The sequence below is a fragment of the Lissotriton vulgaris genome, chromosome 2_2, assembly GCF_964263255.1.
Source record: "Lissotriton vulgaris chromosome 2_2, aLisVul1.2, whole genome shotgun sequence".
Taxonomy (NCBI): Eukaryota; Metazoa; Chordata; class Amphibia; order Caudata; family Salamandridae; genus Lissotriton; species Lissotriton vulgaris.
Window position 1 is genome coordinate 331638295 of NC_141688.1, and position 15066 is coordinate 331653360.

The window sequence follows — 15066 nt, forward strand, 5'->3', positions numbered from 1 at the left end:
TCAAGTGGAAAAACACGACGAGGAGGTCTCCCCGGCGATTGTGACCCAAGATCCGGAGATGCTAGACCTGCCTCATGACCCATGCCGACGCCTGCAGCCTCAATCCAGAGGATCCCCTCTACCGCGTCCAAGAGCAGGTAAGACTTTATGATGCCAAAAGGCACCCCTGCACCCGATGCCCAACGGCCTTGTGTGCCGAAACCGACGGTGCCCAGCCAACCCAAGGCATCCCAACTTACCCCTCGAAGTGGTGGTCGCACCCAGAAGATCTTCGTCCCCGAGCCTGCAGTGTTTCTTTCGACCAGAGTCTCTCCTTAGCAAACAGGGTGCCCGGTGCTGTAACAGCACGCTGCACCCGGCCACCCCAGTGCCACTGAGGGTGCACCTTTTGTGCTACTTTGTTTCCCCATTTGCCCTGAGCTAAACCCCAGGAGCTTTGCTCCCACAGTCAATAACTTATCTTTGACCCGTTAGCCTGTTTTTCCTCAATAGAATAACAGACAGTTTTCTCCCAAAAAGTGTATATGTGTGGAGTTTTGAAACCTAAAAATATTGTTTAAAAATTGCACGAATAACCAAAACTTATTTACTCACCTGTTTGCAGTAAATGTCCCAGTGCGGAATCCAGGTATCCAGAATTGAGTTCGAAAAGTAACGTAGAAGTAACTTACCTGTAATTTACTGAAAAAGGATATTCATTCCAATGTACTGTATTCACTAAGTATTGCAACCTACTGCATCCCCTGTAAATCAAGCAAAGTACAATTCCTATTGCATTTTCAAACTGTTCTACAGTTAGCAACTTATTACTGAAAAGTATTTAATGCTTACCTGCACTAGGCTTGCTTGGTTCTAAAAATAAAGCTGTATATTTTTTCATCTAAAACAATTGGCCTACAGTTCAGTTCTTGTGTGTGAAACCATTTGCTGACTGAGTCTAAACGTCAAATGCTTAACACTGTCCTCTGGTACTGCCTTACTGCTCGACCAAGCTACTACTTAGAGAGTAAGGTTAGATCTAACTTCAGCCTCTGCCAAACCTCTGGGGTCACTTGGACTCTATACATACACTGTACCTCACTTTGGTGTAGTGTATATATAGAGCCAGTTTCCTACAATTGTCCCCCATGGATGGCTTCACATACATCTCCTCCAGAAATGCTTAGCGAGTCAGTGGAACCAGTCGCAGGGTCATTTGACCGATCTGGTGTTGGTAGACGGCCGCACCCATCGCTCTCTGTAGTGGTGGAACCCACAAAATGTATCCAAAGGGCGGCCCTTCATAGGCGCTGTTCCACAGACCGTGCTAACAGCAGACGCGTCGCTCACTGGTTGGGGGGGGCTCATCTGCAGAATCACACAATTCGGGGCACGTGGAGTCAAAACCAAAAGTCTCTCCACATAAATCATGTAGAGCTGCTAGCAGTGTTTCTAGCGCTCAAAACATTTCAAATTCACCTTCTAGACAAAGCTGTCCTAGTCCGCACCGACAACACAACAGCTATGTACTGTATACAAAAACAGAGGGTGTGGGGGGGGACACACTCCAAATGTCACTGCTAGGTCAAGCCATTTGGAAATGGGCCGTCCGCCACAAAATGAGTAGAATGCCTTCTGGGTGTAAATGATCTTGATTTTGGTTTAGTTCGGAACTCTGGGCTGCGGTTATGCCCACTCCCCACAGGAAGTTGTCATAGAGGGGGCACTGTGACCCCCAAGGGTAACTAGCCCATTGGCTACTGCCCTTCACTACCTCTAATGCCCTTAGATTCAGGATTTAGGTGTCTCCCTGGCACTAGGAGCACAAATTCACCTGACAAAAGAAGGACAAAGAAGTGCAGAAGAAGCAAGAACTGTGGACTATGGCGACAAACACTGCCTGCCTGCCGCTGTCACAACAACTATTCCAGACAACCCGACTCGTCCTGCAGCTGGGCATTCTCCAAAAGCTTTGGATGGCTTCCAGCACTACGCCACGAACTCAGGATCTCCCTTGAAGTGGAGGAGCCACTTCCCTTCAACCTGCAGATACCGACCACAACGTCCGGTTCACCAATCTGCTGACCACTGGGTCCATCGACTCAGCAGCCACCCGGGAGGAGGTCACTGTGCTCCAGACGGTTGGATCTGTCGCTCTCTCTCTCTAGCAAGTTTGGAGATGCCAGGGCACCAAGGATTTGTCCTGCACCAGTACCCTGCGGATCAGACACCTTGCAGCAACCAAGGCTTGTTTGTAGTCCAATCCGGACTCAAACGCCGCAAAGACCAACCAGCCGTCGAAGGACCTCAGCACCACAGAGGCCAGCACAGAGAGTGACCCTGTTTTGTTGCCCTCTGAATCTCTGACCGAGAACCAGGAGTGCCTTCACATGGGAACAGCTGACGAAAACCCCCTGCTGCTGAGCTCTCTGGCCTGGGTCCAAAAACCGACTGCGCCCCTCTGCTCCCAATATCCTCACGAGCTGACCTCCAAACGGAGGGGGGGGGGGCTCACAGACTTGTCACCAAGTCCCTTTCTGCAGCCTCTTTCTATGTCTTAGTCTTAAAAAATATATTAAAAGATACCGTTTTTTTCTCCTAAATTGGTCTTTAGTTTCTTCTCAAGTTTTAGCCTAGTTTATTAAGTTTTTGCAACAAATGCTTAACACTAAACTCTGATAAGTCTAAACTGCTCACCCACACTACCCCAAAAGAGAGTGTGGGATTATTAATGTAAGCCCTTCAAGCCAATAAGGGTAATTTGGACTTTCTACACAGTGTACCTCATGTTGGTATAATACATGAAAAACAAGCTTCCTACATCTATCTATGCCATTCTGCACAACTCTACTCTGAACCAATCAAAACTCACTACCCTGTGCCCCTCTACCCTACGCCACTAACTTTTAATCATGCAAAACAGCATTCACGCTGCTGTATAACATGGCTGAAGACATTGGCAGAGTCAATAGCTCATGAGGAGGCAAGACATTTGTTTTGCCAATGCTTGTTCACTCTCTGAAGGAAATGAGGCAGCTCCACAACCCAGATGATGCTCCTCTTGGTGTTTAGTATCCAGCCAGGCAGCGGGACGGTCCCTGTGTCATGTCTCCTAGGAAGGCTCCGTCTGTCAGTCTGCCCTAGAGTCCTTTGCACGTCCCATGTGTCGGAGTCCTTTGCACGTCCCATGTGTCGGAGTCCTTTGCACGTCCCATGTGTCGGAGTCCTTTGCACGTCCCATGTGTCGGAGTCCTTTGCACGTCCCATGTGTCGGAGTCCTTTGCACGTCCCATGTGTTGTGCAATCTTTCTGGCAGGTGACATGTAGGTCAGTGGAAGGCTGCCTTTCATCACAAAGCATAACGTAGGATCCTCCATCTTGGTCCTAGACCCAGACGTGGTGTTTTGTGGTCCTACATGAAGCGAGCCTCTTTGGTGTTATCGGAGAGAAGCCTCCAATCCCAGCGGCTGGCCGGACTCTGCAGCCTCTGGAGCCTCGGAACCACACTCAGACCAGGTCTGACTGTTCTAGATGTTAATTGTAGACCCATGAGGCGCAGGGTCAAGACGGTTGTACATATGGCTGGGTCTGAACTGGGGCGGCGAAGTGAGCAGGACAACCATGATGGATTCAACACAGATTTAATAGTTACTAGGGGTGAGTATCTGGAAAGTTTCCGCACTCCGTCCATCATCTTATTGTGTTTGACCTCTGTTCTAGGCCAACAGTTGCTCGCGTTGCCAAAGAAGTTGGACAAAAGCAAAGGAAAAGCTGATTGTGGGTTCCTTTAATAACAAGGGAGTGAACACTGGTTGAAAGGAATACATTGTTCTTCCCACACCCATCAGTTGTACAGTTTTTGGGAGTGTAACAGGAAAGGGCGTAGGGGCAAGCTGTCCTGTCCGAGAAGGACAGCACCAGCTTAGCCCAAAAGAGACTAAGCAAATGTACTCACTTTACAGTTCTCCTTTTGTGATCCTTGTAAGTTGTTCCTAACACGATGAAGGCAAGGGACTCCAGTTATGGGTCCTGGGCTTCTCTTCACTGGGGGAGAGCTGGAGACTGCCTCCCCAAAGGGGATTCTTGACTGTGCTGATACAGCTGTTGCAAAGTTCATTATATGCTTCTCAGGGTACATCTCTGTAGAAAGTAAGGAAAGACATTTCTGTGGTTTGCTGGCCCGTTTATTTCGAGTCGGAATCTGTGCTTTTTGGTTTTCCTGACACAACCTGAAAGACTAGGCTTTTGGGGGGCTGTGCTCTAGCAGCAAATGTATTGCAAAGGTGAGTCTGTGCAGAATGGGGCTGTCGTCTGACAGATGTAAACTGAGACTGGGCACTCTGGAGCTGTGGCAAGTTTATTGTATACAAGTGCATGCTCCAGGAGATGTTTCCATAGATGTAAGTAGAGAATGTGCTCGGGGGACTGTGTCTGACACCCTTTTTGCAACTGAGTCTGTGCTCACAGATGATGGGCTAAGTTGACACATGTATCCCGCAGTCAATCCGTTTTGGGGTGTGGCTATGGTGACAAAACTGTTGCACTGCTTGTGCTGTTATGGTTGTTCCTCACGGTCCGGACCCTTTGCGTAATACCATTTGTTGCAAGGTCACAAATCCTAATTGTCTGTCTTTTACCTCATTGTTCACCCTCAGCTGGAACTGTGATGTTTGAGTACGGGATGCGTCTGGGCCGTGAAGTTCGAACCCTCCGAGGGCTTCAGAAACAAGTTAATTCGTATCTTGCATCTCTCAACTGCCTACGGCTGATTCGTCCAGAGTATGCTTGGATTGTGCGTCCTTCATCTGGAGCAACGGTAAGACTTTTACAGCTTATATTGTATAGTGTTCATGGGCTCACACTATGAGATCTTTGTTGGAACACAGTCACTGTATTTGCCATATCCAGGAGAACTTTTAACAAGTGATAAATGTTTGGTTCGAGGCATGTGGGCTGCTGAATTCATATCTTCGCATAGATCACCGCCTAGTGTTGGGTCCGGATGATTGCACTTTTGTCTTGGAAGAGTCTTTGATATATCAGAAGATACTTGGCCACAATGGCTAAAAACAATCTGAGGATGGAGTTGATGCCCATGCGCACTGTAGTCCAGTGAAGGAGCCGCCTATCTCGTGATACTTTGAAGACTCTTCCAGGACAACAATGTGCAATCACCCGGACCCAACACTAGACCAGATCACGCCAGGGCAAAAAAGGGAGTACACAGACCCCAACACCGCTTAGCCCAAAACCTAAGGCTCCGGTCGAAGCATCGCCTAAAGGCCTTAGCCGAGATCGACAAGCTCCTTCAGGAGCTCCGCCTACCGGCTCTGCTCCGAAGCCCAAAACCAAGCCTTCTGATAGCCCAGGACCGAGTAACATTCTCCCCAAGAAGGTTCTCGACCCCAAAAGGGTCGCCGAACCAAAGGTTGTCGAACCGAAGAAGGTGGTCGAACCAAAGAAGGTCGCCCGCCCAAAAAGGTTATCGAGTCAAAAGCTATCCAGCCAAAGAAGAGCCTCGAACCAAAATGGGTCGTCGATCCAAAAAGAACAGCTGACCTGAAGAAGGCCGTCGATCCAAAAAAGTGTTGATCAACAAAAACAGAATCACACCACATAGCCCGTCAAACCGAAAAAAGGCATTGACTCGACCAAAAACCTTGAGCCGAAAAAAGCAGTCAAACATAAAAAACGTATCGAACCAAAAGCGCCGGTCGGTCCGAAACAGGTCGTCAAATAATCAATGGATGGCGAGGGCGAGGCTGGTGGAGCGAAGCTGGCGGGTGGGGGTGTAGAACGAGAGTCGGATAGGGCGATCCCGTAGTCCAGTCGGCTGATGACTAGGGCCTGGGTGACTGTTCTTCTGGTTTCCACCGGGATCCACCAGAAGATCTTTTGAAGCATTCTCACGGTGTTGAAGCATGGGGATGAGACGGCGTTGACATGTTTGGTCATCGTGAGGGAGGAGTCCAGAATAAAGCCCAGGTTGCGTGCGTGGTCCATGGGTGTCGGTGCGGTTCCCAGCGCCGATGGCCACTAGGAGTTGTCCCAGGCAGATGGGGACTGTCCGAGGATGAGGACTTCCGTCTTGAGCTTGAGACGGCTGTGCTTCATCCAGTCTGCTACTTCTTTCATCCCTTCCTGGAAGTTGGTTCTGGTGGTGGCTGGGTCCTTGTTGAGGGATAGTATCAGCTGGGTGTCGTCAGCGTAGGAGATGATGTTGATGTTGTGTTTTCGTGCGATGGTGGGTGAGGGGGTTCATGTAGATATTCAAGAGTGTTGGGCTGAGTGAGGATCCTTGAGGGACGCCGCAGATGATCTTGGTGGCCGTGGAGCGGAAGGGGGTGGAGGCAGACTCTCTGGGTTCTTTCGGACAGGAACGAGTTGATACATTCCAGGGCCTTTCCTTGGATTCCGGTGTTGCTGAAGCGGTGTATTAGAGTTCGGTGGCATCCGGTGTCGAAGGCTGCTGAGAGGTCCAGGAGGATGAGGGCAGCTGTTTCCCCGTTGTCTATCAGGGTTCTGATGTCGTCTGTGGCTGCGATGAGGGCGGTCTCGGTGCTTGGAATCCGGACTGGGAGAAGTCGAGCGAGTTCTTGGCCTTGAGGAATGCAGTCAGCTGTTTGTTGACTGTCTTCTCGATGACTTTAGCCTGGAAGGAGAGGAGCGAGATGGGTCTGAAATTCTTGAGGTCCTTGGGGTCTGCTGAGGGTTTCCTCAGGAGGCGTTGATCTCTGCATGTTTCCAGCTTTCAGGGAAGGTCGCCGACGTGAAGGAGCGGTTTCACGTTCCGCAGGTGGGGTGCGATGGTGGTGCCGGCTTTGTTGAAGATGTGGTGGGGGAATGGGTCGGACGGGGAGCCGGAGTGGATGGTGCTCATGACATGGGTGGTGTCTTCAATGCTGATGGAGGTCCAGGAGTCGATGGTGATGCCGGGGGTCATTGGTTTGCTGTCCTGGAGTGGAGTTTGGGGTCAGAAGCTGTCGTGTATGTCTGCAATTTTGCGGTGGAAGAACGTGGCGTGGGAGTTGCAGAGGTCTTGTGAAGGGGTGATGTCGTTGTTGCTGGCGTTGGGGGTTGGAGAGCTCTTTGGCGATGCTGAAGAGTTCCTTGCTGTTGTAGGTGTTGTTGTCCAGTCGCTCATTGAACGATGTTCTCTTGGTGTTCCGGATCTGCTGATGCTATTCGCGGGTGGCGCCCTTGAGGGCTGCCATGTTTTCTGTTGTACATTCTTGGCGCCAGGTATTTTCAAGTGATCGGCAGGTTCTCTTTGCGGTTTTGAGGGAGTCTGTGTACCATGAGGGTTTTGTGGAGGTGGTTTTGCTGTTGGAGTTTTTCAGTGGAGTGAGGTCGTCGGCGCAGTGGGTGATCCATTGTGCGAAGTTGAGAGCTGCGCCTTTGGTTTCGGGTATGTTGGTGTCAGCATGTGGGTTCTGGCTCAGTGACGTGGTAAGCTGGTCAGTGGTGACTTTGCTCCAGCATCTGCAAGGGATCCGATGCGAGTGGTGGTGAGATGTAGACTTCTTGAATGTGAAATGTATGCAGCTGTGGTCGGTCCAGTGTAGTCCTGTGGAGTGGTTGAAGGCGACGTGGTTACTGGCGGTGAAGATGGCGTCGAGGGTGTGGCCAGCGAGCTGGGTGGGGGTGTCCACCAGTTGCTTGAGTCGGAATTTTGCCAGATTGTCGAGCAGGGTGTCGGTGTTGTTGTTCTCCAGGTGAAAGTTCAGGTCTCGTAGGAGGATGTATTCTGGTGAGGCTGGGGTGTGCGGGCTGATGGCGTCGGCGATGGTTTCGCTGAATTGTGTGCGTGGTCCCGGGGGTCTTTAGATGAGTGTTCCTCTGAGGGTGGTCTGGGGGTCAGTGTGGATCTGGAAATTAGGGTGTTCGGTGGAGGAGATGGTGTCTTCGGCGTTGGTCGTGATGCTGATGGTGTTCCTGTAGATGATGGCAATTCATCCTCCTGTTTTGTTTTTGATCGGTCCTTCCGGGTGGTTTTGTAGCCATCCGGGGTGGCTATGGCGATGTCGGGGGCTGAGGAGGCGTTCATCCAGGTTTCCGTGAGGAAGGCGACGTCAGGTGTTGTTGAGTCAAGGAGGTCCCAGAGTTCGATGGTGTGCTTGTGAACGGAGCGGGTGTTTAGGAGGATGCACTGGAGGTGGTTGTTGTTGCTGTTTGCTTTGTCGGGCGGGGGACGGGGTTTGAGGCAGTTCGACCCAAACAAAGTCGCCGAACCAAAAAAGGTTACCGACCCAAAGCAACAGTCGAGCCGAAAAAAACTATACAACCGAAGGCCCTCGAGCCAAAAGGCCACAAACAAGTCTGTAAGCCAAAAACATCGGCGCCAAAGCCGCGGACAGTTGAGGAAGAACTCTTCCATCCTGATCCACTAACTGAGGAACAATCTAAACTGTATATAGACCCTAATACAGCAAAAGTTACAGTTTATCACCGGAAAAAGAGACCATTGGACACTGACACTTCTTCCCCTGTTCCTCCAAAGCAAAAAGACTTCGGGACATGTCCCTCTAGGCCTTTTACTCCTCCTCCTTTCTATCCTAATATGCCTTTTGTGCCCTACTCTCCTACACATTCAGACTATAATGATGAGGATAACATGGGGGAAGATCCTCAGGATGATTTTAATGAACCAGAGGATCCACATCCACAGGATAACACATGGGAGGACCAGAATGATCCATATGACACACAACCAATCCCTGACACCTCCCCATACCCTACAACGCCGTCGCCTACCGACGACACCATTGTTTTTAACCAACTGCTAGATAGGGCAGCAAAATACCACAAGGTCGACATGCACTCTGACCCGATAGAAGATTTTCTATTTGACACTTTTCCTACCTCTAAGAAGAATGTCAAGACACTTCCTATGTTAAAAGGAGTACTAAAACACGCGCCAGACATATTCAAAGATCCAGCCAGAGCACGTGTACTCGATCCCAGGATTGAGAAGAAATATAAGGCGGCCCCTACAGACCCTACTTATATTAAAGGCCAGTTGCCTTCAGACTCAATAGTAGTAGCAAACGCTCAAAAGAGAGCTAACTCACAAACAGGAGATGCTCCCCCTCCTGACAAGGAGCCTAAAATATTAGAAGCCTCAGGCAAAAGAGTAGCTTCACAGGCTGCTAATTCATGGAGGATTGCAAACACACAGGCTCTACTGGCTCGCTACGATAGAGCATACTATGACCAGCTTGAAGGTTAACTGCAACACCTGCCAGACCCTTCAGAGCTCAGGCTAACGACCTCATACAGAAAGGCAAATTTATAACTAATGCTTCCATTAAATGTGCACTTGACGCAGCCGACACATCAGCCAGGTCCATTAATACTAGCGTATTACTACGCAGACACGCGTGGCTACGCATGTCTGGTTTTAAGAACGAGGTGCAATCCACCATCCTCAACCAACCAGTTAATCAAGACTTCCTGTTTGGCCCTGCAGTAGACACCATTTTAGACAAAATGAAAAAAGATACCGAAACTGCTAAATCTATGGGCGCACTGCAGTTTCAACAACACAGAGGTTCCTTTCGTCGCTCCTCCTACAGAGGCACCGCACGAGGCAACACTTCACAGACTCCCTCTACATACAAAAGCAACACCCAAGGTTCCTTTAACAAAGGCTCCAACAGGTGAGGTTATTGGGGCAACAATAACAAGGGAAGAGGACGCGGCAGCAATAACACCAGAGCCTCCACTACCACCAAACAGTGACTTCATCACGCTACCTCCAGACCATCTAACACCAGTCGGAGGCCAACAATTCCTACCAGTCTGGAACTCCATTACCACAGACAGGTGGGTGAGACAAATTAATCAGTATGGTTATTGCCTGGAACTCACTTTTACTCCACCCAACATACCACCCAAACACCGTCCTATGTCCAAAGAACACCTCACCCTGCTACAACAAGAGGTGAAATGCATGCTGGAAAAGAGGGCCATAGAGCCAGTCCCTTTCCAACACCAAGGGACATAAGTATACTCCCTATACTTCCTTATTCCCAAAAAGGACGGGTCCCTCAGACAAATATTGGACCTCAGACCGCTAAACCAATACATACTCTCAGAGCATTTCCATATGATTACTCTACAACAAGTACTCCCGCTACTCCAGAAGGCGACTTTCTTGCTACATTAGACCTCAAAGATGCATATTTTCACATCCCTATACATCCAGCTCACAGGAAATACCTCCGGTTCACAATAGAAGGTCAACAATATCAGTTCAAAGTTCTGCCCTTCGGGGTAACCACAGCTCCAAGAGTTTTCACAAAATGTTTAGCGGTAGTAGCAGCACACCTCAAAAAGCAACACATTCACGTATTTCCATACCTGGACGATTGGCTCATAAAAGCAAACTCGTACGCGCAATATGCAATCCATACGTCTCAGACACTCCAGCTGCTACACAGCCTGGGTTTCTCCATAAATTTACCCAAAATCACATCTACAGCCCTCCCACATACAGCAATATCTGGGGGCTACAGTAGACACCTCAGTAGCAAAGGCATATCCAAATTCAGCCAGGATAGCCAACATGCAGCTCATAGGCATGATGGCCTCCTGCATATTCATTGTCCCTCATACCCGACTCCACATGCGTCCATTGCAGGAATGCCTAGCACGGCAATGGAACCAGGCTCAAGGACAACTAAAAGACCTAGTGTTGGTAGACAGTCGCGCTCACAACTCTCTGCAGTGGTGGAACCCACAAAACCTTTCCAAGGGGCGACTGTTCCAAGAGCCGGTTCCACAAGTAGTATTAACAGCAGACGCATCACTGACAGGTTGGGGAGCCCACTTCCTTCAATACACAGTCCAAGGGCTCTGGACAGTCAAGCAAAAGACACTGCATATAAACGAACTAGAGTTGCTAGCAGTATTTCTAGCAATGAAAACCTTTCAGAAATACTTGTACAACAAGGCCGTGTTGATCCGGACGGACAACATCACAGCCATGTACTACATCCAGAAACAAGGAGGGACACACTCTCCACAGCTGTCTCACCTAGCACAGAGCATATGGAGGTGGACAATTCCAAGAAACATTTTCCCCCTAGCAGAACACCTTCCAGGGAAAGACAATCGGATCGCAGATCTGTTAAGCAGACATAGCCAACAGCTACACAAATGGGAGATTCACGCCCATGTTCTCCAACCATTCTTCCAGAAACGGGGGCACCCAGAGATAGATCTTTTTGCCACAAACGAAAACTCAAAATGCCAGTTCTTTGCCGCCAGGTTCCCACATCCGTTGTCACTAGGCAATGCGATATGGATGAACTGGTCAGGCAGATTTGCGCTTGCTTTTCCACCAGCTCCACTGATTCTGCTGGTGGCACGCAAACTACGTCAGCAGTTACTCACAATGATCCTAGTTGCCCCCACATGGGCAAGACAGCCATAGTACACAACGTTCCTGGAACTTCCAGTAGTTCCCCACCAAAGGCTGCGCCTTTCGCCACAACTGCTAACACAGAACCATGGAGAAATCAGGCACCCAGATCCCAATCGGATGAACCTAGCGATCTGGCTCATGAAGGCTTAGAGTTCGGATACCTTAACTTACCTCCTGATTCCATGAACATCATCAAGGAGGCAAGACGGCCAACTACTAGAGCTTGCTATGCAGCTAAATGGAAAAGATTTGTTGTTTACTCCAACAATAACCAAATCAATCCATTAGATGCTTCCATCCAAAACATTATCTGTTACCTCTTGCATCTTCAAAGATGCAATCTAGCATACTCTTCTATAAGGCTACATCTTGCTGCGTTCGCAGCATATCTCCAGAACAAACAACACCTTTCCCTGTTTAGGGTGCCACCAATCAAGGCTTTTATGGAGGGTCTTAAAAGGATAATCCCTCCAAAGCACCCACCTTTACCCAGTCTGGAACTTAAATGTGGTACTTATCAGACTTATGGGACCTCCCCTTCGAACCACTCCACTCATTCGAATTGCAATTTCTAACATGGAAGGTGGCATTCTTGATTGCCATCACCTCCCTCAGGAGAGTAAGTGAGCTTCAAGCACTAACTATTCAAGAACCCTTCATGCAATTACATGCAAATAAGGTAGTACTTCGAACGAACCCTAAGTTTATCCCAAAAATCATATCTACTTTCCATATCAATCAATCGATAAAACTGCCAGTTTTCTTCCAAAACCCACAGTCAGTAGCTGAAAGAGCCCTACACACACTAGATGTAAGGAGAGCTCTGCTATATTATGTTGACCGGACTAAATCATTTTGGAAAACAAAGCAACGGTTTGTTGCTCTTTCGCCACAACATAAAAGTAATCCTATCTCAAAATCCGGGATAGCCAGATGGATAGTTAAATGCATTCAACTATGCCATCAAAAAGCTAAACGCACTTTAACCGTCCCCCCAAGAGCACACGCTACGCGTAAAATGGGGGCATCCATGGCTTTCCCAGGGAATATTCCTCTTGAAGACATATGTAGAGCAGCCACATGGTCTACCACACACACTTTCACTAAACACTACTGTGTAGACGTGCAAGCAAAACAGCAAGCTGCTATAGGACAGGCTGTCCTCAAAACTCTTTTCAAACTGCTGCAGCTGGCACAGGTGACCACCGCTAGAGGAGATACTGCTATTCAGTCTATGCACAGATATGAATTCAGCAACCCACATTCCTCGAACGGAATATGCTACTTACCAGTATGCATCTGTTCTTGGCATGTAGGGCTGCTGACATTCATATCGCCCGCCCTCCTCCCCGGCGCCTGTAGCAGCTGCAGAATTCACACATACTTCTAGCATGTCATCATTCACTGAGTTTCACTCCATCTCGGCCACAATGGCTAAAAACAATCTGAGCATGGAGAGGATGCCCATGCGCACTGTAGTCCAGGGGAGGAGCCACCTATCTCGTGATACTTCGAAGACTCTTCCAGGACAACAAAGTGCAATCATCCGGACCCAACACTAGGCGGCGATCGTAGTTCGAAGCTCTTCATCGACTCCGATTCTGGCAGGCTCGCCATTCATAAACGCAAAATCGCTCCAGAACATCCTTTGGAGTCATACAAAATCCCTCTCTAAAGAAAAAGGGATTCTGCCACTTCACCTGTTCTTTTTGAACCTGTGGAGTCATATACACAGCACTATGTCTATTCTCCCACACGCACCAACGAGGATGTGGGGGAAGGTTACGATGAGGATGAATTTACTTATCCTGCTGACGCAGATCAGGAGGAACCTCAACCCTGGACTGACCCTGATGAGCCACACACTAAGCCTGATACTCAGTCCTATAATGTCAAAACATTGCTTACTGAAGACACGGCGGCGTTTAATGCTTTAATTGAATGGGCGGCAATTAACCATGACGTGGAAATGCACGCTGACCCAGTGGAGGAGGACATTCTGTTCGATACTTTCTCCACCTCATAAAGATCAGTAAAGACATTGCCTATGCTAAAGGGTGTCCTGAAACATGCTACTGACATTTTCAAGGAGACCACAAGGGCAAGGGTTGTAAACCCAAGGGTTGAAAGAAAATACCGGCCTGCGCCTGTGGACCCTACGTACATCAAGGGCCAGCTCCCATTGGACTCCGTAGTAGTGGCTAATGCTCGCAAGAGAGCAAACTCTCAGACAAGTGGTGATGCTCCTCCTCCGGACAAAGAATCCAAAATCTTGGAAGCTTCTGGCAAACGTGTAGCTGCTCAAGCGGCTAATATATGGAGGATCTCAAATACACCGGCCCTATTAGTCAGATAAGATAGGGCTCACTACGACACGTTAGAGCAGCTAATGCAACACCTGCCTGATGTTTATAAGGAGGGAGCAGAAATGCTGATACAGGAAGGAAAGTTGATTTCAAATGCATCCATCAAATGTGTCTACTCGATGCCGCAGACACAGCAGCTAGGGCCATCAACACTAGCGTAATGCTGAGACGTCATGCCTGGCTCCGCATCTCTGGTTTCAAACCAGAGATACAAACAACTTTGCTCAATCAGCCAGTTAACCCTGACTTTCTTGTTGGTCCTGATGTAGACACGACCCTTGAAAAGATTGAAAAAAGACACTGAGACAGCAAAATCCATGGAGGCTCTGCAGTCACAGCAGTTCAGGGGCAGTTCCTTTCGTCGCTCCGGTAATAGGCGAGCCTCTAGAGGTCAAGCATTGCAGCAAGCCCAATACAACAAGGGGAGCACGCAGACCACCTATAACAAGAATAACAGGGGTGGATATCGTGGGAACATCACCAAAGGCAGAGGACGTGGAAATAACAATTTCAGATCCTCCGCCACCAGTAAACAGTGACGCCTTGTCACTGCCCCCAGACCACATAACACCGGTCGGGGGAAGACTCCAGCAGTTCCTGCCGGTCTGGGAAGGCATTACCACAAACAGGAGGGTGAGACAATATGGCTATTGTCTGGAACTAACCTCCACTCCTCCCAACATACCTCCAAGGCACCGTCCTATGTCCGCAGAGCACATGCACTTATTGCAGCAAGAAGTACTCTCCATGCTGCAAAAAGGGGCCATAGAACTCGTGCCTTTAGAACAGCAAGGTACAGGGGTGTACTCACTGTACTTCTTGATCCTAAAAAAGGACGGTTCCCTGCGGCCCATTCTAGACCTCAGACCCCTGAACCAGTACATCTTGTCAGAACATTTTCACATGTTAACCTTACAGCAAGTTCTACCATTGCTCAGTCAGGGGGACTTCTGGCAACCCTGGACCTGAAGGATGCATATTTCCACATTTCCATTCACCCAGGTCACAGGAAGTATCTCAGGTTCACCGTCAACAACCATAATTACCAGTTCAAGGTCCTGCCTTTCGGGGTCACTACTGCCCCCAGGGTGTTCACCAAGTGCTTAGCGACTGTGGCTGCGCACCTTCTGAGACAACACATCCATGTCTATCCTTACCTGGACGACTGGCTTGTCCAAGCAAAGTCAGCCCAGCAGTGTGCCAGCCACATGTCCCGCACGATTCACCTCCTACACAGTCTAGGATTTTCACTAAATTACCCAAAGCCATACCTTCAACCTGCACATGTACAAC

At 49.1% G+C, this 15066-nt stretch overlaps 1 protein-coding gene across 1 annotated transcript in view; it reads left to right on the forward strand.

Annotated features, from left to right (window-relative positions):
• Window positions 1–15066, forward strand: part of NUP160 (nucleoporin 160) — a 498934-nt gene that overhangs the window by 362013 nt on the left and 121855 nt on the right. Inside the window, exon 28 of the mRNA XM_086959753.1 lies at window positions 4635–4795. Within this exon, the coding sequence (XP_086815879.1) occupies window positions 4635–4795 (161 nt within the window). The remainder of the gene's footprint in view (window positions 1–4634; window positions 4796–15066) is intronic.